Consider the following 26951-nt stretch of genomic DNA (forward strand, 5'->3'; position numbering starts at 1 on the left):
CATTGCTTAAGAAACAAACCAAAAAAATCCCCATGAACCCCCTTAGAAAACAACACAATTCTCAAGTTAAAAAAAAAAAAAGAAAGTTTTTGAATAAATCAAAACAAAAATACTGGGAGTTTAATATTAAAAATCTCCTAATTTAAATGCAATTTGTCAAAAGCATTTCACATTCTTTAGAAAATATGTTTTTTAAATAAGGCCTTCTGTTTTTATTCAAAACTTTATCATAACTTTTAAATTAATGTAAAAAATGTATATTTTAGTTAAATTTTATAGTGTTTTTTTTTAAAGTTATAGGTTTTATAACTAAAGAAAATACATACTTAAGGTCTTTTTTTTCTTTAATTGCTACACAGTGCAGGCTATTCACCTAAAACTTTGCCCTAAATTCAAATAATTCACCCCAGCAGCAGATGAATCACTCATTCTAAGAGGCTTCCTCAAATGTCACATTCTCCTTGAACCTTTCTGAACATTCCAGCAGATATTAGTTGTTCTTTTCTGTGTATTGCATTCCCATATCCTTTTGAGTTTCTCTCTCTCATAATCCCCACAGTATGCCTTGTGGTTCATTTTTACAGGTCTCTTTTCTCCACAAACTCTATTCTCTCGTGGGTGGAAACTGAATAACAGTCATCTTTGCATCTCAGCAGATGACACCCAGTAGGCACTCAATGTCTGTTGAGCAAATGCAGAAAGTGGAGAACAGAGCATAAAGATAAACTTGGGGCGCCCAACTACTATTTCAATTTGTTTCCCAAAGTTTACTTTAAAGTAAAAATGTCTACTGTTAACCATTAATAGATGCACATCAAAATTAGTCTGCTTTTAATACCCACGAATAAATAACACATTTGGAGCAAAAGCCTTCTGAAAATAATTAAAAGAAATAGAAATATGTATGAAAAGGAGAAAATATTTAGTTGTTTTTTGTTGGTTTTTTTTTGGTCAAAATGTCCCTTAGTCATTGAGTCCTATTAAAGAGTTTAAAAGTAGTTACAATTTCACATAGTAAACCATACAGATTTGGTTAGAGGGGGCAAAAGGCTTTCAGAGATTACTAAAATGAGTTAACAGTGCAAATACTAGGTTGCTTGTTTCATGAAATCTTACCAGGTGCTTTTTTTTCTTCCTTAAAAGGAAAATTTAAAACACTCTCCAGTTTTAACACAAACAAAAGATAAATATTTATGAAGGAAAACAAATCCCACAGCATTCCATACAGATTTCCAAACAGTCTGATGATTCACAACAGGCGTCCATGATGCCACAGTCCATGTCACAAGGGCAGTTACAGTCATCGCCCATTTCCTCTCCGCAGCAGCAGCAGCAGGCTTCTGAGGCACAGACGCCACAGGAAGCTTGTCCCAGGACAATGTTGCAGAGGGTCAGGAATTCACAGAACAAGCAGGCCAGGATACAGTGGACACAGCAATCTTCATTTTCGATTGGGAAGAGACCGCAGAGTGGGAAAAAAAGGAGGGACACAACATATATAAATCATCAATAGGCTGAATAATAACTTGGTCAAAATAAGTAACCCAGAACCCAATGATATGCTTTCCTAGAAGTCTTTTGTAGGCTGAAAGCTAAAAAATAAACTTAAGTTCAATTCTACATGAATGATCTTTAGAACTAATACTCCATATGGGGAAAAAAAAAAAAAAAGGTTGTAGCTGTCTATACATGCACGAGTGGATGTGGGTGAGATTATTACTGTCACACACTATGCCACAATCCTTGGTACTAGGTCCCCCTTTCTGTATATCCATCTTCCCTATATCCTACTGCTCTCTATAACATAGGCTAGAATGATTCCATGACATTGAAGTCTTTCAGAAAAAGAAAACTCCTTCAACTGCTCCACTGACCTGCTCCAAAAATTGGGAGAAAAAAAGATATATTCAGTATATTATTGAATAATTGAATCAATAGTTAAATTGAAATCTATTAAGCTGGGACCAGCATGCTTTACTTGCCAATAAAACTGACCCAATTTCATGGTATCAAATATTTTTAGTTTCACAAGAACTAAAGAAAGACTGAGACTTCTGTTTAGGTGCAACCATTGTTCCTGGAATCCAAGTTCTGCCCATTTCTAACAAAGATTTGTCCCTTAACAAAGGTGAAGGACGACACAGTGACACTGCTTTCCCACTCCAGGGTGGCAACGTACCTTGCATTTCTATTATTTCCTGAGACATCTCTAATAATCCCTCTTTGAAACAATCTTTAGCAAACGTCACGAACTGATATAAAAAGGCAAGAAATCAAAGAGATCATAATCTAGAGATTTACTACCCCGTATTCTAAACCTCTTTCCTTTAGAATAGTGATTTTCAAGCTTTTTCGTGTCATAGCTTACATAAACTAATTACTAAATTTCTGCTGCACACCAACAAATATATTTTTTTGCTGATCTGATAAAAAAACAAGTATGATTTTGATTCATTTTTGATTCATTCACACTGGACAGCTATTGTTGTGTTGGTTGTTGTCATTATTTTTCTTTCTTTTTTATTTTTTTTTTTACAATCTAAGGTCAGTGCCCCTGACTAAATAGTCAGGTATTGCATGTTTTAAAAATTCTCCCAGCATACCGGTTAAAAATCGCTGCTTTAGAATTTAGTGGCAAGTGAGAGGAGTAGTTGAAGAAATTTTCTATTTCTGGAGGACTTTAACATGCGTCATAAAATTATTTAAGACCAATGTTATAAGACCTTTTTCCAATTTCAGAAATACTTGTGGAATTTTACCAGGACTATTTCCAGGGTTTGAGTGTTGTTGGTTGGTATTGTGTTTCGCTTTTTCTGTATTTTATACACAATGCGAGCTTTCGGAGGGCATTCTGCTTGCAGCAGCAGCAGCAATGCGGAGCCGCCCCACCCCATCCCAGTCACACCCATTGTGTTTCAGTCTTGGCTTAAAAACGGAGTGCCTCTGAGGAGTTTCAGGAAACTGTGTGATCATCCCATAATAAGCTCCCCAACTCCTTGAATATGTCCGTTTCTCTATAGTCTCTAACTTCATAGAGAGTCTCTAACTTTGTAAAAGTGTGGAATGTGCAAACACAAGGTCATATTCTAAATGCCAGATGGCAAAGTAGGAGGGTCCGAAAAGAATTCAAAAGAGAAACTCCAGAGCTGTTTGTAGAATTTCAGGCTTCAAAGAACGCAACAATCTTTCCTTTCATTCCTGGGCCCACTCTGACATACAATGTTCTATAGAACAACTGGAAAAAGATCACAGAGTTGTAAGGGTCTGCAGGTTTCTCTCCATCTTCCCTGATGTTTTAGTAGAAGCCGATCATATCAGGAGAACGTGGAAAGCACCCACATGAATCCACATTCATAACCTTGGAAAGTACTGGGTTTCTAGAGCGTGTCTGTGGTTTATCTCTTTATAAACTTTTATCCTAATATCAGTATTATTATTATGATGAAAAGAGTGTTGAACGGGCAGTAAGCCACACTTCTGATCTTAACTTTCTTTTCCTCTGCTGAATGCTGTATTTCAAGACTGAAAGAGGGAGGCTACAAAAACTGACGCTGAAGAACCTTGAACTGAGTAATTTTAAAATGACACCATAAAAGTCCTATGAGTAGCATTTTTGTTCAAAAGTATGTGTTTCGGATTTACCCTTGTTGATTAATGTAGCTTTAGTCCACCTATTTTCCAGGCGTATAGCATTCCATTGATTTAATGCACCATCATTGATTTATCCATCATACTATTTATGAATATTTGGTCATTTCCAGTGTTTTGGTATTCTAAACATGACTGTTTGAAACAGTTCTGTGCAAGTCTCTTAGAGCATGAATGCTGAATAAGTAGCAGGATAATGGCTGGGTCACAGGATGGGCATATGTTTAATCTTATTAGGTAATTCCAAATTTGTTTCCAAATGACTGCTCCAAAATTTATCCCCACCAATCAAGTATGAAAATGCTCACGGGTGCATATCCTCACCAGTCTTTGACACTGTCATAATTTCATACATGCCAATTAGTTGAGTATGAACAGGTGTCCCACTGAGGTTTTACTTACTTACTACTAAGTGTGGACACTTTTCATGTTTCCGTGTCATTCATGTTTCCTCTTCTTTGAAATGGCTGTTCAGCGTTCATGCTTTCCACTCACTTTTCTATTGATTTGCCTCTTTTTTTTTCCTTATTGATTTGTAAAGTTTTTAATATTCAAGATATCAGGCCTTTGTCAAATATGATTGTCCTTTCTCAGTATGTGGCTTTTTCAGTTAGAAAGACAAGAGACAGATGAATTAATTTTTAGACAGTGAGAAATTGAAGTTATCAATAGAAATCCAAATTATCTTGTAATTAGCTGGAGATACGGGGTTGGATGTCTGAGGGAGTGAAGTGGCAGATGGACACGTCTGGTAAATTAGTGAGAAGAAGAGGAGGCATTAATAAGATTTGGTAGCCTAAAGAAATAAAAAGTTTTTGTGTCTGATTCAAAACAAGGGAGTCCAGCCACACCTATATACAGAAAGGGAGAAGACACCAGTAAGTAAACAGGAGGAACAGACTGAGTGTTACTGGTGTGAAATCAACAGTCTCGGATGAAGAGAGGTGGAATTGGCATTCCAAACTAAACAACTCATTCCATTCATAGGCTATATTCCTTTGAAAATTAAAATATCTTCCAGATTGTAGATAATAATGACAGTTGTCACACAGAAATCAGAAGTCCTAAGCCAAGAATAAAATCTCTCCAAACTACTACATTTAGCCAACAATATCTACAAGTTAATTTAGTCTGTTACTGTCTTTGTATTTTTAGTAAACAAAGAAAAATTTTAAAAAGTTCTTAGCTCTAAATAGATCAAACACACCTTTTCTAGCCTGTCTCCTATAACACATGATTTCTATAACTAATAGGTATGAGTGATGGTTTTACATACATGGGAAGCCTAGCATTAATGAAGAAAAAGTCTTTATTGGCTGTTGTCAGAATTAAAATAGGTGTTATCTTGGGGCAGTGATGTTTTCATCACTCATTCATTAAAAAAACACAAAACTATTTAAGAAACTTACTTTATACTGAACTCTGTCTTTATAAATATTAATTTATACAATTCTAATAATATTCCTAAGAAGCAGTTATCCCCATTTTAGCAATACCAAGATAGATATATAGGAAATTTAGGAAATTTATCAAAGTCATAGAGGCAATAAGTAGCAGCTGCCACTTGGTGGGAGGGGTCACTCCTAATACTTAATCTTCCTGGGGGGACATCAGTTATAAATCCAAAACATTCTGTTGATTTGTCTTGCTGATTTGTTTTTGGCCTTGAGTCAAGTCCCTTTCCTTTCTAAAGGTGACTTTGAATTTCAGTTTTAATGAAGAGTTGATAGTAAATGTTAACCTTCAACAAGTAAGAGTAAAGTTGATGAATTGCTGCCAGTCACATGGTCAAAACAGACATAAGAAAGAGATGTCACAATCAAAAGAAAGAACTCTGTCTTATTAAAATATAAAAATTAAGGCCTATAGTTATATGAACAAGAACAATGTTGCAATTACATAGGAACTCTAGTGGCAAAACTAGAGTGATAAAATGACAGAGGTCTCAAAATAATAAGCTCTTTATGTAAATATTAAAACTTACAAAAAATAGACAACTTACCTAAACATACCTCCTATGTAATTTACTGGAAAAGCACTTTGGGCTACTCTGAAAAACCAAATCTATTAACAGGCCCTAAAAAACCACAAACCAAAATGCATTCTAGAGATTAAAGTGATATGAAACAAGGTGAATTTACAGAAACATCTACCAAAATTTTTATTTCCTGTACTTTATAAGTAGAAAAACACCTCAATATAACAACCAAAAAGAAAAAAATGAATCCCTAATATCAAATCAATAATCTGACTTTTCATTTCTTGTCAGAAACATCTTTCTTTTCATCTGTGTTCTAGAAAGAGTAGTTTATTTGTGACTTGGGGTAATAAAAGTTAAATAAACTAAGAAAAAATAGTTGTTACAAGTTTCTATCACCACCATCCCCACCACCCCCAGCAGAATCAAAAAACATAAAAGGCATTAAAATGATGGTTTTATTTGAAGCAAAGACGGGATTATAAGAATTATCAAACTAAGACTTAAATAGAGAAACAAACTGTAAAAGAGATGAAGTTCATTGTTTGAAATAATTCTTTGCCCCATTACTGAAGTTTTTAGTTTTCATGGTTTTATTCAGTCACATTTGCAGTTTTTGCCAAAAGTGTTTAACCTCTGAGAAACCAACCAGATTTTAGGAAAAGGTCCCTTGTCCCAAATTGGGCCAACCAAGAACTGCACAATTTAGTGGGCGACTGAGAGAACACAGCACAAGATGGAAAATTACTGCAAATTTGGGGGAGGGGGGTTATACCAGCAGCCAAGTAGATAAAAAAAAAAAAAAAAAAAGAATAGCATGAAAGGAAATCTTCAGCACAATGTTTATTTTTTTTAAAGTTATGAATCACTGCAGACACAAACCCAAACAAAATCTTTAGGTTTTATAAAAGGTCATCAGTGTTAAAGCCATATAGCTGGTATATCTGGAAATCAGCTACTAGCTTCCCAATACCAATGAAGGTAACCACTGGGACCTAAACAGCATCTCAGATGACTGACGAAAATATCTGTGACTAATCCAAGGGGCTATGCTGTGTGTAAAAATGAGAGTGAAGATTCATTTCTTTAAGAGCATGTTAGTTCAATAATGAAATGATCCCCAACTGATTTACCCAATCATATATGGCCAAAACTACCAGGAAAAGATGAGGAAAGCAGTTTGTTATAGTAAAAGGAACCCCGTCCAAGAGCCAACAGAAAATTCTCTGCAGGGTAAACTCAGCTCTAGTCTAAACACGTCTCTATTTCTTTGGTTTCCTTCTTTCAAGATGTGGTATGACGTGCTCTTGAATTTCTTTGAACAAAGACACTAAACAATGGAGTACAGGGAAGTCAAAGAGCAGTGAGTTCTGAGAATAACCTACAGCCCCTTTTTGAGCAAAAAAATAAAAAATTAAAAAAATGCAGCTATGCATGTGTCTTATCTTGACTAATCTCAAGTAACACTTCCTAAGACTTAGAACGCTTGAAAATACACTCCGAATCAGATCCCTGTCACGTAAACTATATATGGAGAAACAGAGGTTCATTCCCCTTTTGAAGAGGCCAACAGTATGCCAAAAAGCAATACAGATTAGAACACGAAGTCATTAGAAAATGTGTAATTAGTAATTTAGGAAATTGCACTGAGAGAAAACCTGACTCTGGAGCTTCAAAACTACAGAGAATCCACAGGTGTTCCCAGGTCTTCAGTTGCTAAGGCTCCCATCTGCCTGGTAAGGGTACAAGGGGACTGACTCACGGTGCAGAGAAGCCCAACCCTCCCAGATATTGCTCCATTGTGACTGTTATTTCTCAACCCAAAATAAAAAAGCAGGCTAGAAGTAGGTTTCGGGAGTCCTGAATCCCAGCCAGAATGGCTAAGTTCGTGGATGGCCTCTAGGAAAAGCCAGCTGTGAGGAACGGGACACAGACATCCCCAGGGAGTTCTGCTTCTCAAGTGCTCGTGGGGGCAGGAGATATTTCCTAAGACAGCGCAGGAGCTCAGCTCCAAGTAGCTCCCTGTCTCTAAGCCAGAGGACTCGCAGCATCTGGCGATCGCCCTAGCATGACCTGCTGCCTGCATAACTGGAAATGCGCCTCCCACGCAGAACCCTCTGGCACATTGCTCATCAGCCAGAAAACCATCACCACTTACCTGCTGAAGAAAGTGAGTTAGGTCAGGAGGTAAAATAAAGAGAACTACATTTGCACTGCAAAACAAAGATGATCACATTTGGCCCCAGCCGGTTTGGCTCAGTGGATAGAGCATTGGCCCGAAGACTGAAGGGTCCAGGGATTGATTATGGTCAACAGCACATAGCTCAGCTGCAGGTTCCCTGGCCCTGGTCGGGGTGCGTGAAGGAGGCAACCAATCAGTGTGTCTCTCTCACATCGATGTTTCTCTCTGTCTCTTCCTCTCCCTTCCACTGTCTCTAAAAATCAATGGAAAAATATCATTAAGTGAGGATTAACAAAAGAAAAGAAAATATTTTTTAAAAAAGATGACCACACTTGTTGGAAAACAACAATAATCTTTACTATTAACTTTCATTTCAACAAACTCAAAATTTCACCATTCTCCAAGACCCCACAAAATGACTCCTCAGTAAATTTCCTATCACTTGTCCAAATTCTAGAATCCATCCTCCTCCTATGTGAGGTACATTTATATTTTAAATTACAGTAAGCAGATAGCACAGCTTCTTTGCTTCTCTTATTCATTTATCCTGCTGCCTGACCTGCAGTTGATTCATTAAATATTCCAAACTCACAAAGAGTTTGGTCCAGTAATTGGGGCATGCGCTAACTAGAGCACTGATTCAAGTAGTCTTTTCTGAAGAGTTGCATTTTACAAAGTTTAGGAAAATAACATATATACCAAGATACCTTTTGTTTCCCAGGTGCTTTACACAGAAATCTGAACAGGAGCAAAAGTTCAGTCAGTAGAGGTGTTTATTTAAAACACTCTACAGCCCAGTCGTTGTAGCTCAGTGGTTGAGTGTCAACCTATGAACCAGGAGATCACAGTTTGATTCCAGGTGGAGGCACATGCTCAGGTTTCGGCTCAATCCCCAGCAGAGGGCATGCAGGAGGCATCTGATCAATGAATCTCTCTTATCATGAATGTTTCTCTCTCTCTCTCTCTCCCTTCCTCTCTGAAATCATTAAAAATATATTAAAAATAAATAAAACACTTTACATGCTACGAGGGGGAAGACAGGAGGGAAAAGAAAAGCTAAAAATATTGATGGTACAAATAATCCCTACATTAATTTGTTGAACCGCTACAATACTTACTTTATGATTACAAATTTAATAGCTGGTAATAGAACTGTTCTCATAGTATTATGGTGAGGATTAAAAGACACAACACATATAAAGTTCTCAATAAAGGATTTATCATGTAAGTACTTACTAGACGTTATTACTGTGATAGCAACAAGAAACTTACAGACGTTTCTTTCATTCACTCTGATTACCACAACAAAATAGGGCCATTCTGTCTTAACCTAAGGAGGGTTATAAAGGCTTGAACCTAAAAGGAGAGAAGCATGAGGCTACTCTAAGAGAATGTGCAGCTTAGTGGAGGAGAAATCTGCTCAGAAAAAAAAACTAGTAAGACTTGTGTTTGACTACAGAACATTTAAAAGTAATAACTTGTTTCTATATTTAAATTATTACCCATTTATCTTCTCAGGAAGCTAGAAAGGAAAATAGTAAGACCATACTTTACTTGAACCTATTCAATGCTGACTGTATTAAAGTTGGCCAGTTGAAGTATCTCTAATCCAAAAAGTTTTATTAATAACAAGGTTAAATATAATTTTGGATTAAAAAATACTTTAGATATTGAAAGCATTTTCCTAGAAAGAATAAATGTCTAACAGTCTACTAAAGTTGGTCAAAATACCATTTATGGCTAGGACAGCATATAATAAGTGAATCCTTTACTTTTAGTGAAAATATATATTTGTATAAAAATTATCTAAGAAATACCTCCCAGAAGCTTAGTTTAATATTTTTCTTATTTTTATTTTTTGCAACCATGCTTATTTCACAAATCACATTTTAGTTTCACCTCTTAATTGTTATTTTTTAAATACTATGCAAGTGTACATTACAAAAAGAAATCAGCTTTTAAAAAAAGTAAGCACTGCGGTAATCCTGCAAAGATGGTGATAATGATAATTATAAGTTAGCATCCCTGCTATAGTGGACACTTTTTATTTATTTATTTTTATTGAGTTGTAACTAACCTATAACATTATATTAGTTTCAGGTATACTGAATAACGATTTGATATTTGTAAACACTGAAATGATTACCACAATGTCTTGTTAACATTCATCATCATATATAGTTATAGATTTTTTTCCCCTGTGATGGGAACCTTTAAGATCTACTCTCTTAAAAACTTTAAAATGTGTAATACAGTACTATTAACTATACTCACAATGCTTTAAGATACATCCCCATTGCTTATTTTATAATGGAAAGTTTGTATCTTTTGAAGTTTGCTCATTTTGCCCACTTTCAACCCCCACTTCTGGCGACTACCAATCAACTATTTATATCTATGAGCTCATAGTTGTGTTTCCATTTTCATTTAAAATATTTATTGATGGCTTACTTAGATTCCTTTCTATGTGTCTACTTCTATGTATCTACTATAAGTTTTTGCTTTGTGGTCAGCATAAGGCTTACATATAACAACATATATTTCTAACAGTCTATTTTAATTTGATATCAATTTAAGTTTTAACATATTCTAAACCTCTACATTTTTACTCTCCCTAATTTTTATGTTTTTAATGTCACATTTTAATTTTTTTTATTTATTGCAGTTATTGGTGAGCAAAATTATGACCTACTTTTTTTTTTCCCCCAACTCTTATCAGGTAAACCACCTATTTCTGTTCAATTAAGGACTATCTTTAGGTTTTGCCCTTTTGGAACATATGCTTTCTTTCTTCATATTCCTTGACTGTGTTGACTTCTATGCATGGATAAAATGGCCACCTCTCCCAGACTGAAGAAGAGCCTCATGTATGAGTTGAACTTCCTTGTACAAACCTGCCCCAAGTCTCTTCTGTCTCTCACACCTCTGTGGTTGTCCAACCTATTTTAATTTCAGTCCCTCCCACTAATAGAAGGCGTGCCACTACCTGTCACTGTCTCAAAGGGGAGGATCTGCCAGCAACTAGATCCAGACTGATTGGAAGCCAGAATGTCAGCTTTTAAAGTTTGCAAATCTATACAGTCTGTGGAACTTCATGCCGAAGTCCCACTGCCTTCCAGGATCAGATGATGTAGAGGTGTCTCCTGACCACCATCTGAGTGTAGTTTCCTTTGCAGGGGCTACCAATGGCCTGGGGTAAGGCAGAGAAGAGCTCAAAGATGGCGCCCACTGGGCTGTATCCCCAGAGTGTGTATCATTAGGTCCCTCACTGTGTGCCACATCTGAAGGCTGCCCAATGCTAAAGCTCAGGTCAAACACATAGGCCTCTTTCTTGGAATCACTGCAAGTGTTTTAGTCTCTATCTGTGCCGTGCCCTACAGGTGACAGTTGCCCAAGCACCGTCTCTCTGGTGTTATAGTCCAATGGGACCCAGGAACTCAAGCCCTGGGCCACCAGAACTAGGTGAGCAAGTGGTGTCCCTGGGCAGCAGCAGCAAAACTCAGGGCGCAGGACACATGTTCAAGCTTCTGTGGACCAAAGGGGCCACGTGCTGACCTGACAAGCTCAGGGGAGGCCTGCTTGGCAGTCTTGCAAACTCAGAGACCTAAAGTCACCACAAAGGATGGTCTGAAATTAAAATTTAACTGAAAGCAGTTATGGTGGGCAGTTATGTCCTAGGCCGGTATCTTCACTGACAAGGTCAGCCTTTACCTTAACTGAGCCTATCTGACTTGCATCTATGATAACATGCCCTTGAAATGTCTGGGCAACTTGTAACTTCCCTTTTTCTGGAGCCCCTGGGGCACAACCAACTGTGCTGGGCGCCAGGACAGATACTACAAATTCCCTCATTATCATGTTAATTGCTCCTGCACCCACTGAAGTGTGAGTCCATCATTTTACCTTTTATCCAATCCCAGGAGTTCTGCTCCCACCTCCCCACCCCACTTTGCTTCATCCCACCCACCTCCTTAATCTATCACCAATGAATTCATGAAACCCACCTATGTCCCTCCTTTGATTGCAATGTATGAATACAAATGTAACCTGCCATTCTCCGGAGCATTAGCTCAATTCGTTGCGACAGTTTGGCTCCAATAAACTCACAAAAATTCTTTACAGGATTCAATGTGTTGTTTTTTTGTTTTTGTTTTTACATTAACACTTCTCTCAGAAGACACTAATAATATGGAAAGTAGCAGAAGAGCAAGAAGATAGTGCCTGCCCTCTTAAGTCTCTGAGGAGGATTAAGTTGATGAGCTGGGGAGAGAGAGAGGGAACACAAAGATGATGCCTGCCAGCCCCCATCCTCAGCGAGAACCTGAGCAGGCACCTAGATTGTGTTCAACCCCTGACCCTCAGGCCAACACGTTCAGATGAGCAAGTGAGACTCTTTCACATTAAGTCTTGGGTGTCTTGCGGTTGGCTGGCTCTGTGATGGGCCCTGGGGTGGGTCCAAGCCTGTGAGCCCTTGAAGAGACATTCTCAATTCACTACAGCCTCGAGAATCTCAAGGATCCAAGACCCGGTGCTTTTCAAAAGTAGGTATTTTGGGGGCTCATCTCTCAGGTGCCGGTCTTAAAAGCTGAGGTGCCCAATGTGTAGTTTGCATACTTCATTCCTTAGAGAGAAACTCCAGGTTTTGAGTTCCCTCCTGATTGTGGGTCATCACCCCAGAGTGTGGATTTATGGCAGGATTATGTCTCAGCCTCTTCTACCAGCTATGATGTGTTTGTTTGTTTGTTTGTTTTTTCTCATTTGCTTGATGTGTAGGATTCAACTGACTAGATTTTAGGTTTTTATTTTTCAGAACAATTTGCTCTATATGTAGCTGTAATTTCACAGATGTCTATGGGAGAAGGTGAGTTTAGGTTTTTCCTACGTCACAATCTTGAACCAGAATTCCTCATACAGAATGCTTTCGTTACTAGCATTAACATACTACAGAGACCCATAGGGTTGGCCAGGTCACCTGTGACACAAGGTCTTCATGGTAGCCTGGGAGTAAACAAACACACTAGGAGGAAACTGACAGTATTCACAGGGCTGGGTTAAGGAACAACAGCAAGAGTCCAAAGGGCGGAGGCCAAGCAGTGAGTGTTCTGCAGGCCCCATGAAGGAAGGGGCAGATCCCCAGCAGGAGGAACAGGACTCTGAAGGCAGGAGAAGCTTCACCTTGAGAAGGCCCAGGAGGCCCTCCCTGGCCCTGGTCAAAGGGCACAGGAGTCTAACGTATACTCCAGGCAAGATGAAGAAGAACAAACCACATGGAATGTTACAGCAAAATGAGACACCAAAGATTGCGAAGGGTGCACAGGAGGTATATCCCGTTATTTATGGAATTAATTTATGAATCAATGATTGAATTGTTACTCTTGCCACATCCCTCCCTCTCCAACCATGTTCTCTATTAACACTATTTGATTTCTTTAAGGCACCATCATAAGCCTCAGATAAACAGGACATCGTGACATTGAAATTATAAGGTATAAATACCTCCACTTTAATTTACTGTACAAACAATTTCGGAGCTAACAAAATCTATGAACATGTTGTTTGCAAGTACTCTAAAACTGACAAAAGCAGATAAACAGCTTTCTCATGGAATAAACATTTTTTTGGCCTAACTATATTACTTTAAATTGCAGAAAAGAAGATAAAAACCCTCCTACGGAGCTGTTTCCCAACCCTCTGCACTTCATCAGGGCCACCCCACTCTGGGGTTTTCCTGAGGCACAGCTCATCACTTATGATGGCAATTCAGACAAGCCAATGCTAGAATTCCTCCCCGCCCCCCTCCCCCACAAATCCCATAAGTGCCTGTGGTGGTTGTTGCTGTCTGTATGTTTGTTTTCGGTGAGGCTTCTAACAACAGAAAAACAACATTCTTGGGGACACAAAAACAAAGATGAATCTTTCATAGTATGCACAAACCTCCTATATAAAAAATTTCACCTTGCAAGAGTGTTTCAGAAATATGACTACTTTATACCAAAAGGTCCCCTATCCTAATTTATTCTATACTAGCTGAGATTTAAACTAATTATAAAATATTTTCAAAAGTATAATAGTTTAATACTATAATATATAAGTATTAAAATTAGTAAAAACATTTCTCAGTGAAATTAGAATTTCTCTTTCACTTCAATCATTTTTTGGAGTGAGGCAGGTTATTTGAGAATGAGAATATTTTTGTTTTTGTTAATCCTTACCAGAGGACATTCCCGCCCCCCCCCCCTTTTTTTTAATAGAGAGAGAGTAGAAGGGAGGGGGAGAGACAGAAAGAGAGAAACATCAATATGAGCGAGACACATCAATTGGTTGCATTCCGCAAGTGCCTGCCAGGGATCCTGCCTGCAACGGAGGTATGTGCCCTTGACCGGAATCAAACCCACAACCCTTCAGTCTGTGGGCCAATGCTCTAACCTCTGAGCAAAATCCACTGAGACAAAAATAACTTTTGAAAGCCAAGTAATGAAGAAAACATATGTATTCTGAAAGAAATCAACTCTACTACGATGACAATATAATTCAATCAAGAAAAAAATAATTATTTAAAAAGTCTTCCATCTTAGATAGAGATTTTTAGAGCTATTTCTTTTAAGCTATGTCCTCATACTCTCAAACACACAAACTCAAATAAATCTATCTGAAAACATTATTATTGAAGATGTCATGAATCAATACCATTTGGGTTCTCCTAAATTGTAATAAATTTTTCAATGAAATCAGGCAAAATATCTAACTGCAATGAATCAGGATGGAGAGAAAGTATGAAAAAGAGAGAAATGAGAAGAGGAAGGAGTGGGAATTGGGGATATATGGGGAAGGGGGAAGAGAGACAGACAGATGGATAGACATACAGAAGGTATACGTGGAGTAACAAGTAGGCTTGCAGGCTAGATCTTCAAAGATGAAAGCTTCTCTGAATAGGGCACAAAACATAATCCTAGACATGAAGGGCACCTTTTTGTTCCTTCTCCTTCAGAAGCTTTTTTAAAACTCTGTGTTCAAAGTTAATATTTCCCTAATTATCTATTCTTAAACATTTTTATGCTATTTAGCCAGTGTGAATATATAGCGATAACGGAGGGGACACACACAAAAAGGAATTGAAATAATGTTGTAGTAAAACACTGGAGGCAAAGTAAGAAATGTATGAAGGCACTGAAGACAATCATTTAAAAAGTATAAAATATAACATTACCAAAATAGTTTTAGTAAAAGACAAAGGGACATTAATATAATCCTGTTATGCTTATTTTGAATTTTCTCTTTCCTACACTGCCCATGGGCTGAACACATGGCATTTGGACAGGAATTACAGTATGGATGACACAACAATATTTTTTTTAGTTCATCAGCCAATGTCAGCATTTATATTCTTCTATCCTCAAAAATAGAACTAATTCTTTCTAAAGTGATAAAATTTAGGTAAAGTAAAATACGAAACATAAAGAAAATGTTCTGATTTATTGTGAGCATCTGAGATAAAGTTTTACTGTGACTGGTCACCTCAAATATTTGAAGACAAAAATTATACTCAGTGAACAATACTTTGATACTACTTCCTCGTGTACACACTTCATAAACTACAAGAGACTCATGAGTCATCAGCCAGTTTTTGTCAGAATATTCAAAACATCCTGAATATCCTGTATCTCCTCTTCAAAACTTCCTTCTTTGAGAATTATAGTATTAAGCAATGTCTAATGCCATCATTGTAAGTATGAAGTAACTTGGTGAAAACCTTCTAAAATAAAAAGAAACTTTAGTATATTTGACGTCATTTCACATCAGTAACTACAACAGGGAGCACTTTATAGTGTATCTCCGCCCCTCTGGCCTACTCAAGAACATCCTTCTCCTGTATCATCAATATCTTACCTTCATGAGCTCATTACCAGCAACACTCAGCCAATAAAATCCTACCCCTAAAAGCATCCCCCTTTAGCTCACAGCCCTTTCACTATTCTTCTTCAGGAAAACTTCTTGAACAGAGTAGCCTACACTTGTAGTAATCTTTCACTGCTCTCTTTTCATTCTCTCTGGAACCCACTTCAATCAGGCTTTTGTCCCCATCACAAAAAAGTATGAAGGTCACCAATGATCTTCATAGGACATCAGTGGTCACTTCTCATTTATCTTATTGGACTTCTCATTTGCATTTGATACATGATCATTCCCTCCATCTTGAAACACTTTTTTTCTAAGCTGCCCCTCTTTGTTGGTTCCTTCTCCATCGTGGTTTACTCATCCTCATTTTTTTTCATGGTTCTTCCTTATTTTCTGACCTCTACATATGGGAGTAGTTCAAGGCTCAGTTCTTAAAATATTTAACTTTACCTACTTCCTGGACAGTTTTTAACTCTGCGTACATATGAGAGTGAATCACGTGGGCAGCTTCTAAAGGAAGCCGATGCCTTGGCCCCATTCCATTGCATTCTGGGGACAAAACCCAGAAGTTCTTATTAAAATATGCAGGATGCCAGGGTTGAGAACCCCAGTGCCAGGTGACCCCATCCACTGAACATTCTGTGCTCTGATGATGCACAAAACGTGTCCCAGGCTGCAGATTTTTCCTCTAAACCTCAGACTCCTCTATCCAACCACTGATTTCACATCATCACTTGAGCAGATAATGGGCAACTCAAATCCAACATGTTCCAAACCAAACTCTTGATCTTCCTTCCAAACCCTGTTCTTCCCACAGTCTGCCTATCTCTGTTAATGGCAACTCCATACTTTCAGCTGCTCAGGCCAAATAAGTTGGAGTCATCTTTAACCCCTGTCTTTCTCTCACACTGAAATCTCATCCTTCCGTTGATCTTACTCTGCCTTCAAAGAACATCCATGTGCAACAACATCTCGCCACGGCCACCTGGTCCAACCCTCTCATCTCCCATCTGAATTCCTGCAAGAGTCATGCAGCAGGGCCTCCCTTCTTTCGCCCTTGTGCGCCGGTACAAAAAGCAGGTGATGCCCAAAATGGTAAGTCAGATCATGTGGGTTATCTTCTCAAAAGCTGGCTTTGCCTTCCTACTTCACTCAGATCGGAATCAAAACTTGACTCATCAGCTCCCCTATTATTTGCTCCCCTTTTCAATGTTCAATTCTTAGAAATATTTAACTTTAGAATAAGATATCAAAGGTATCCAACGTCTGTGGTTATTTCCAGAAACAACAGAAGAGGAACAGTATTCTGTTGCCATCTTTCTTAAACACTCTTGTCAGATTCTCAAAGAAGCCCATGAACCAAAAATGACAGAATCGCTGCGTAAGACACTACCACAATTAATCAAAATTCCAATTTATTATAGGTTAAGTCTTAACCCTTTCAAGCTTTTCAATGTGGCTTATTTTTCACTGCACAAGCAAACATAAATTTACTTTAAGTACATTTTTAAATTAAGCTAAGTTTTCTATTTCTCTAAATTATGCAGTTATTTACTAATTCATCTTCCCTACACTTTTTCTTCTAACTCTTAAAGTGCTTGTTTACTTGTTTATGTATTATATCCTTTCTAATACTACACTATGTGTAAAAGCTATTTTTAAATTCAATTAGGGACCCTAACAATCTAAAGCATGAGAAGCTATCAGTTTCCATCAACTTGTGGTCCAAAACAAAGTCAGAAATCTGGAACTCAGAATCATAAATGCTTGCCCTGTCAATGCCTTCCATTCAAATGCAATTACTGCTCCTGGAATGAGGTGGGAGTAGGACTTGAGATAGGCTTTTAAATCATTTTAAAGGTTACATTTCCTCATACAAAGTTATTCCACAGAAGTTACTCAAAGGCTTCTAAGATTAATCAACCACTCAACCCACACAGAGTGGAGTCATCTAGGTTAACCATTCAGTAAAGGCTTCCCTGGTTGCTCAGTTCTCTTGCTTTGATAATAGCTGTGCATTCACGTAATTCAGTATATTGAACTCTATATCTAAACTCTAAAGAAATAAAATGCTGGCTTGTCAAGAAAGTATATTATTACCTTCTTAAAAATCTTCAAATGTTCTCTCTTTCCTGAATTCCTTCTTAAACACACTCAAACCTTTCCCATATTAAAACAAAATAATACAAAACAACCTCCCTGACCCATACTTTCAACCTGGACTTTGGCCTTTCTGGAGCTATTCATTGTGTTTCCACACATTCCATAACCCATATTATTCTGGATTCTCCATGAGAATAGCTCTTAACTAGGTAGCAGAATGACATCCACACTGTTAAATCCAATAGAATTATTTCAGTACTCATCCTACTGAAACTGTCAACAATATCTGATGCAGTATATGGTACAGTCTTTTTTTTAAAATATATTTTTATTGATTTCAGAGAGGAAGGGTGAGGGTGAGAGAGATAGAAACATCAATGATGAGAGAGAATCATTGATCCACTGCCTCCTGCACACCTCACACTGGGGATTGAGCCCGAAACCACGACATGTGCCCTTGACAGGAATCGAAACCAGGACGGTTCTGTCCGCAGGCCGATGCTCTATCCACTGAGCCAAACCAATTAGGGCCAGTTCTTCTTAAAACACTTTCCCCCCGGCATCCATGACATCACTGACCTTTCCAATTTGTTTCTTCTCTCACCTGTTTTCTCTCAGCTTGATAAGTCTTCCCACTCTCTTTGCCCTTTGACCTCTCCCCTAGACTGTTTTATAAGTGACATGGCCTCACTCCGACTTACTCTGACATCACCTGTGGAGAAAAGTCTATTCAAGCTGGACGCACATTCCCACCCCACCAGACTGGCTAGCCTCCAGTGATCCCTGAGTCATGCCCTTTCATCCATCTGACCTTTCCTCTTAAATCTCTGCTCAGGAAAGCGCATTCAGATTACATTTCAACATCCCCTCTATGAAAACAAATATAAATTAGTATGCTTGCTTCTAACTCCCTGTTTAAGCTCCAGTGTATATTTTTATTTTCAAATGGTCTTGGATTGTGTATCACACTTGAAATTGAGCAGGTCTAAAATGCAACTCATGGTCGGCCTCAAACTATATTCAGCTATTCCCCCTAATTTCCTAATTTCTATATTTTCCCAACTAATTGAGCTAGAAGATTAATGACAGTGCTGCTTCGGATGCACGTCTGACTGCTGCTCCACTTCTATTCAGAGTTAGCCCTGGGTTAAGACCCTTCACTCAATCCTGAAACCCTAAAGAAAACCTTCAGAACCTCCATTACCCACACTTGACACAGCTCTTTGTATTGAAATAAACTTTCATTCTACAGAAGCGTGACTGCCCTATCCACCTATTACTATTTGACCTAATAAAAACATCATCTCAACCTTTCATCACTGTACAAAGAAAAAAAATTACAATCTTAGAGTGTTAATAGGGTCCTAAGATTTGTTCCATTCTTTCCATTTAGCCTATTATTCTGTAGCTGGGTTTCTAAATAGTCTCTTCACTCGGATGCCCCACACCCCAAAGCTTCCTGGCCAATCTATCTGTGTCTCCATTGTTCTATTTCCTCCCCACCCGTCTCCTGAGTCAATGCTAAGCTAATATAAATACTTTCAAGTACTGGCCTAAAGCAGTTTGTCTACAAAACCAAAAACCAAAGGTGGAGTCCATAATACATAACTGATAGCATCTATCTCTTCTTCAACATAGCCTTCAAAAGTGAGATATAATCAAAGAAGCACTCAGATTTGAGGCAGATTGGGAGGTGTTTCTATATTACAAATGTTAAATTGTATGTACTTCAGAACCTTATAAAATCTTTTCTTTTTGCTCCTCATCAAATGAATAGGTATAACAATAATTTACTATCTCGGGCATAAATGATATAGTAAGCCTATTTCCCTAAAGGATGTGCTTTTAAATATTTACTTTCAACCCTAAATTAACACTTACCACTAATAAATACTTTGGTTGGAAAATTCTTTATTTTTAAGAAGAGATGATTAACTGTTTCAAGTAAATAAATAACTATGATTTATAATTGCAGGATGATTTATACTTTGACATACTCAACTTTGATTATGACTGTTCTCCCTACACATACACACACCCTACTCTTTGTACTACTGTTGTTCCACGTAGTGTGTTCGCTGATCACTGAAATTTACTAAAATCCTCCTTTCCAATGAACTGGCAAATATTGCATCAGAAAGCAGAATTCTAAACATATTCTAACACAGAATAGAAGACACTGTGCCTCAGAAAACACAACAAAACAAAACATCATCCAAGCAAAATAAGTACCTGAGGAATGCAGCAACATATCTTGCCAAAGTCACAGAAAATTGGTTTCTGGGAGATAAGATTATTATACAATGGTCATATGATAAAGTCCTATTTATCCTTCTACTAGATACTAATACTTGTACAGTTACAGGCAAAACTGAGAAGTTTGTTTATTTGTTTGTTTGTTTAAATACATTTTTATTGGAGGGAGAGGGAGAGAAACATCAATTGGAGGGCTGCTTCCTACATGGCCCCTCCCTGGGATCAAGCCCGCAACCCAGGCATATGCCTTGACCTGGAATCTAGCCAGCAACCTCTTAGTGCATGGGATTATACTCAATAACTGAGTCACAGGGGCCAGGACAACACTGAGAAGTTTTTATGGGGAAAAATGAATAAGATTTTGTCATACTACTAAAACTAAGAATAAATCATTCCATTTCAATTTTACTTTTCTAGTATTTTTAGGATTTGGGAATGTATATTTGAAAAACATACAGAATAATGAGAACACTTAATGGAGTGGTCAGCAGGAGTTCTGAGTTCTAATCCTGCCTCATTTGAGTTTCTTTTTCCCTTCCTAAAGCTCAAATATTAACACTCTCCTTTACCTCCCTTTGAGGATTTCAGCTTTTCTGAGGTTTTAAACATAATGTTAAAGAATAAGTATAGATGTTCTCCAATTTATATTCCTTTCTTACTTCGGCATTTACTGGACACTCATTATAAACCAGGTACTAGGCTGTGTGCTAGAAATTAAGAGATGAATAAGACGAAGTCTTTGCCTTCAATGAGAGTTTTTAGTGCAGAAAGACCAAAAAAAACAGGTCAACTTTAGTATTATTTTCTATGTGGCAGGTACTGTAGGGACCCAAAAGAGGGACAATTAGCCCAAAATTGGGGCATCAAGATATGATGCCTGAGTTGCGGTCTACAAAAAATGTGCACAGATCAAGAAGGCTAAGAAAGTTATGAGAACATTCCAGTCTAAAAAGAAGTAAAGGCACTCAGCTGTGTCACTTAACCATGTGTGCAGAGACCTCTACGCCTTGCAGCAAAGGCACAATTTCAAGTTCAAGGAGCTAGGTCAGAGTGGTAGATGATGGAAAGAAAAGGAAGCCGTTAGGTCAAAAAAATATATTTTTACTATTTTATACCAGTGATTCTCAAGGAAGGAGGGGGCGGGACGTATGTGAACTGCCTAGTGGGCTTTTCACACTGTCCTGCTCCATTGTGGCCCATCCCTTTGATGGCTGTGCACCCCATCCAGACTGTCTCCCATAGAGTCATGGCTGTCCTCCTCCTTACTGAGGGCATGATGCCTGTCCCCATGGTATGTTGTGAAAAACAGCTACACTATGAACACAAGAGTAAATACGCTGAAAAGAAGGGAGAGAGACGTTTAAAAAGGAGACAGAGAAAGATCACAGAGATTAGAAGCCAAGAGAATAGTTTAAAGAAAGGGAAGGAGAAAGAACCAGTAAAATCAAAGGACTGGGCTTAAGTCTCTCCATAAGTCCAAAGACTTCCTAAAGAGCTTGTTAGCATCACAAAGTCAATACGTCTAAAACCAATTCATCGGCTTTAATAATTCTTACATAATTGAACTAAAGAATTTCTGCAGTATGAAGAGAATAGAAAGTATAATGCTTCAAAGAAATATTCAGTATACTAGATATAAAATGATGGCCTTTGCAGATGTCATATATATCTAGCTATACAGCTTCCTAATACAGGGCAACCCAGGCTGCCTGTGGACTGTCTTTCTTACCTTTCCAGTCTCATTTCTCCTAATTTAGCTTCTTAGCAACAACAAATGGTTTATGGTTCTCTGAGCAAAATACATTATGTCATAAGCTCCTTCAGCCTTGAATGCTTCCCTCAAATCCCTAACCTAATCTTATCTTTCAGGTCTCTATGGAGGCACTGCCTTCTCAAGGAAGTGAAGATTCCTGACCCCTCCCAGTGTGCTCCTTAATGATGATGATGAAAACAGAAGCTAACATTCCAAATATTTCCTCTGGGCCAGGCTGTGTTCTAACTCGGCTAAATGCAATATCAACTAAACTCCTCTCCACAACAATCCTATGAAGTAGGGACTAATAATATCCCCAGTTTATAGATAAGACACTGACACATAAAGAAGTTAAGAAACCTACCCAAGGACATATCACCAGTCAGTAGTAAAACCAATTTTTGCACCCAAGCAGGCTGGTTCCAGAGCCTCTGTGTGATGAGATATTGATGTGTATATGATATTCCTGATTCTCTTGTTCAGAATCTGTGTGCAATGAACTGCTGGGATTGGCTATGCATTTCTTTATAAATACGAAATCTGTCAACATGAAGTGTATATTATCAAAGATTCCTGAAAAGCATAAAATCTCTTCTAAAAAATATATTTGTTGAAATTTAATTTTTATAAAACTACTAGGGGCCTGGTGCATGAAATTCGTGCACGGGGAGGGGGAGTCCCTCATCCGGCCATGCACCCTCTCCAATCTGGGATCCCTCTCGCAATCCAAAACCACTGGCTCTGAAGTGCTAACCTGCCTGCCTTTCTGATGCCCCTAACTGCTCCCCTGCCAGCCTGATGGCCCTAACTGCTCTCCCCTCCTTGTCTAATCCCCCTAACTGCCTATCTGCTCTCTCCTCCTGGCCTGTTCCCCCTAACTGCCTATCTGCTCTTCCTCCTAATTCGCACCTTCAGACGCTGGCACAGGAGTGCTGAGAGCTCTCCGGCAAGGCCCCGTCCCCGTCCTGACTCCCCCCACTCCAGGCCGGGTGGTGCGGTGGGCCTGCGTGCACCTCCTGTGGGGAGGCTGCTGCAGCCCATCCTGATGCCCCCCTCCGGGCCAGGCGGCGCAGCAGGCCTGCGCACACCTCCGCCGGGGAGGCTGCCCCGGCAGCAGCCTCATGTCTCGGTGGTGCAAGTCCCTAGCCCCGTCCCCACCTACCAGCTCCTGCTGCGTGCGCAGGCTGTTGAATGGTCGTGAATGGGACACTGTTAGGACCAATTAGCATATTACTTCTTTATATATATAGACTAGACATAACTAGGTATAGCTCGGGCACACCTAAAATTTGTTATGATTTGTCATTCCTGTGGTATCTTAGAACCTAATGAAAACCCTTGGTAATTTCAATGTCATCCTATCTTATAAAGACAGAATATGCAAAATGACCATCACTCCGTGACAAAAATGGCGGCACCCCCAGCCAGTAAGGAAGAAATATGCAACAAATTGGTGACAACGCAGGCGTTCCGCCCCGCCCTGGTCATTCCGGGCCTCTGGGCAAGTGTGTACACACAGGCGCGGAGCAGCCAGGGCGGAGCGGGACGCCTGCTATGAGAGGGGAGACGGGGGTGGAGGAAGCTACAGGAGGGCAGCAGGGCTAGAGCGAAGGCAGAAGGCGGCTCTGGCCAGAGCGAAGGCAGAAGGCGGCGGCCAGAGCAAAGGCCCAGGTCCCAGGTGCCGGAGAGAAGCGGGTGCCGGCAGCCAGGGGAAGGAAGGCCTATTCTTGCACAAATCTTCATGAATCGGGCCTCAAGTATAGTATATTTCAAAGGTCAAGAATCTTAAAACGTTTAATCTTAAAACTCTACACCTGGCTGATACAATCAGAAAATTAAAGTATTATGAAAATATTTAATTAAACAAAACAAGTAGAAATCTACTAATTTAAAAACCTTTAATTGTGTATTTTCCCACATGGTACTTTTTTTTCCTACTGTATATGAAGTACTTTTTAGAAGAACATTTTTTAAATGAACATGTGCACACATTCTCTTTTTCAGTGCTAGTTTCACAGAAGAGTAGGATAAAGTGATTTGGAATAAAAAATGTATCACTTACTAACTCCTGGGAAACTCTTTGAAGCTAATGTAATGGGCATCGTTGTAAATTAATAACAACAAAAACTTAGACACAGTCCAGTCTTTCAATATTTTAGAGTCTAGTAGGGAAGAAAACAAAACCCAGGTATAGGTGTGAGAATTGTTTTAAAATTTTAGTAGGTAGTGCTTCAAGACAAATCTATAGTAAGAAGATCCCTATCTCACGCACAGTTGTAATACCAATATCTGATGTGGTGGTGGGATGGCCAGTAAATTAGCTTTCTCTGAGGATTTTTATAAGCAAAAATATCAGGCGTTAGTAGCATAGGCTGTGGAGCCAGACTTGTCTGGGTTTACATCTCAATTCCATCATACACCAATTGACTTTGGTGGCTTCATTTAACCTCTCTGTGCCTCAGTTTCCTCATTTACAATTTGATAATTACATATTGTTCACAGAATTACAGTGCTGTTGGGAGGATTAAATGATTTCATGTGAGCAAAGCAGGTAGAACAATACCTGGTACATAGAATGAATCTAAGTAACTAACTACATGAACCAAGACAACTTAAAAAGAGAATCTGATGGAGCACACGTCAGTCTATGTGTACTCAAGCCTTAGTGTACCTACAGTGAAAGACATATGAAAACATGTCACCAACCCACTATCTCAATCATGGAGCTGGGTCAATCCTTACCTTTGTATAAGCAATGGGCCCACCATATCTTAGCAGTCTTTTCCAAACTTGGTCAGCAAAAAAGTCCTTAGTGCTCTTACTAAAACACTATGAAATGATTGATTCTGTAATTCCATCATCAGAACCACAAAATGCCCCTCTACTTGTCAACAGTATTTATGTGCAATACAAAATCGTAACCAGGAACACCATTTATTCAGAAAAAAACAAACAGGGTCAAACTGGGCATGGTTAGCTAATTTTGAAGTTCTCAGTGAACATTATTTTACTATTCATTTGCTCATTTTGCTGTAAGAAGAACAGACATAGGTGATGAAGACTAAAGAAAAACGTAAAACAAAAAGAAAAACATAGAACTGAGAAAATGTTAGCTATTAAATCTCCCCATTGTTATTGTATTTTATTGTTGACAGTATTACAGGTGTCCCCACTCTCCTCCTTTGCCCCTTCCACCCTGCCCCCACCCCACCCCACCCTAGGCCTTCACCACATTAATGTCTGTGTCCATGGGCTATGCATATATGTTCTTTGTCTAATCTCTTCCCGTCCCCGCACCCCCATCACCCACCTCTCTGAGATTTTAAGTCTGTTCCATGTACCCACACCTCTGGAGCCCGTTCAAGACTCGCTGTCCTGGAATGAGATCCTATGTCTGTTCATCAAAACCCTTTCTGGTGTTGCCCTATTCTATTCCACAGGTATGAGATTTCTTCTCAACCAAGGACCCCATTCTATACAGCAAGAGACCTGTGTGTAGAGTTCATGAGTCAGCTTTGCTGAAAGAGCTGAATCATAGAATCTTGGAACTGAAACTTACTTTGAAGATTCCTAATCCACACCTTTCACACCATTTTCTAGAAAAAGCATCCCCAAGGAAACCCAAGTCCCCTAGCTAGCTGGCAGCAGAGCTGAGACTGTTTTCCTTTTAATGTGCCATCTACCAGTTTTATGCTTGTTTGTTTAACTACAGTGCACTGCCAAGAAAACAGACTTAACTGTAAAACTGAAAATCAGAAAAAAACAACACAATTTCAGGTCACAACTTTAAATAGCAGCAAAGAAAAAGAAAACATCAAACTCTGAGTAAATATGTACATGGACAATGGCATTTTCATCTAGATTCAAGCAATCAAAATGAAATAAACCTACAACTGGCTAAATTCTATAGCTTGATAGCAAAGTCATGGATAGACACTGTACAATATATTTAGTCATCTTCATTTGTGCTTCATACTTCTCATGCCCCTAAGCCCTGACTGAGACAGAATTTGTGATACTGTCAGGATTACAAGGGACTTCCCCATCCATCTAGTTGTGGTGAGCCATAAGCGTGAGTATGTATGTAAGAGGGAGAAACAAAGATGGGAAAAGGAAGAGGGTTTACAGAACTATATTTCATATATATATTGATTTTCCTCTTTCTTCATATGCAGCTTATGAAGCTGCATTCTTACATCAGAAATAAATTGACACATGATATTAAAAGTAAGCAAATAATAAAAACTTTTATTAAAATGCCATAAGCAATTTCAAGTGGGATTGATATGCAAATATTACTATTCTTTGTAATAAATAAATAGCAAATGGAAAACAAGGGGTTTGGGACATAATAAGCAAATTCAAATGCAAAAAAACAAGTGGATTTCAATTGCATCCAATTATTTCACCCAATCGCCTAAAAATGAAGATCTTTTCAAGAAAATTGCATTGCCTTCCCAACTCCTTGGAGATCCAGTTTAGTTAACAGCCTAACTATGCTTCAGAGATGACCATGTAGCTAACATGTCAAACTAATTTTAAAGTGTCAATCACGTCCCCTTCAATCTAATTAGTTTGGAAAGTAGTGTCACTGACCTGGAACCACGCAGACCCTTTATTATCATATTATTTGATCAACCTAACACTTTACCTCAGTTGAATTTGAGACACCTGTAACCAAAATGTAATATCCTTTCTCCCACACATTACTGGTACCTCTCTGTACAATTTTCTATTTACAACTCAATTTATCTCTATAGATAAGCACAGCCAATTTCACAGAAACATCTGCAGAATTTCCCTTATTTAAGATTTCCTGGCAATTAAAATAGAAATGTAAAGGGAATAACAAAAAAATATATATGTATCGGGTGGAATATTTGAGATTTTTTGAAGCTCAAGAACTACTGAAAGTCGAAACCGGTTTGGCTCAGTGGATAGAGCGTTGGTCTGCGGATTAAAAGGTCCCAGGTTCGATTCTTGTCAAGGGCATGCACATTGGTTGCGGGCACATCCCCAGTAGGAGGTGTGCAGGAGGCAGCTGGTCGATGTTTCTCTCTCATCGATGTTTCTAGCTCTCTATCCCTCTCCCTCCCTCTCGGTAAAAAAATCAATAAAATATATTAAAAAAAAAA

General features: G+C 38.6%; 1 protein-coding gene across 3 annotated transcripts in view; it reads right to left on the reverse strand.

The window, feature by feature from the left end:
- Window positions 1–1165: 1165 nt before the first annotated feature.
- Window positions 1166–26951, reverse strand: part of MDFIC (MyoD family inhibitor domain containing) — an 81733-nt gene continuing 55947 nt past the window's right edge. For all 3 annotated transcript variants that reach the window (XM_054726226.1, XM_008152414.3, XM_054726225.1), the window contains one exon: window positions 1166–1439. In XM_054726226.1, the coding sequence (XP_054582201.1) occupies window positions 1192–1439 (248 nt within the window). In that variant the 3' untranslated portion in view covers window positions 1166–1191. The remainder of the gene's footprint in view (window positions 1440–26951) is intronic.

This window comes from Eptesicus fuscus, chromosome 14 (assembly GCF_027574615.1).
Source record: "Eptesicus fuscus isolate TK198812 chromosome 14, DD_ASM_mEF_20220401, whole genome shotgun sequence".
In the NCBI taxonomy this organism is placed as follows: Eukaryota; Metazoa; Chordata; class Mammalia; order Chiroptera; family Vespertilionidae; genus Eptesicus; species Eptesicus fuscus.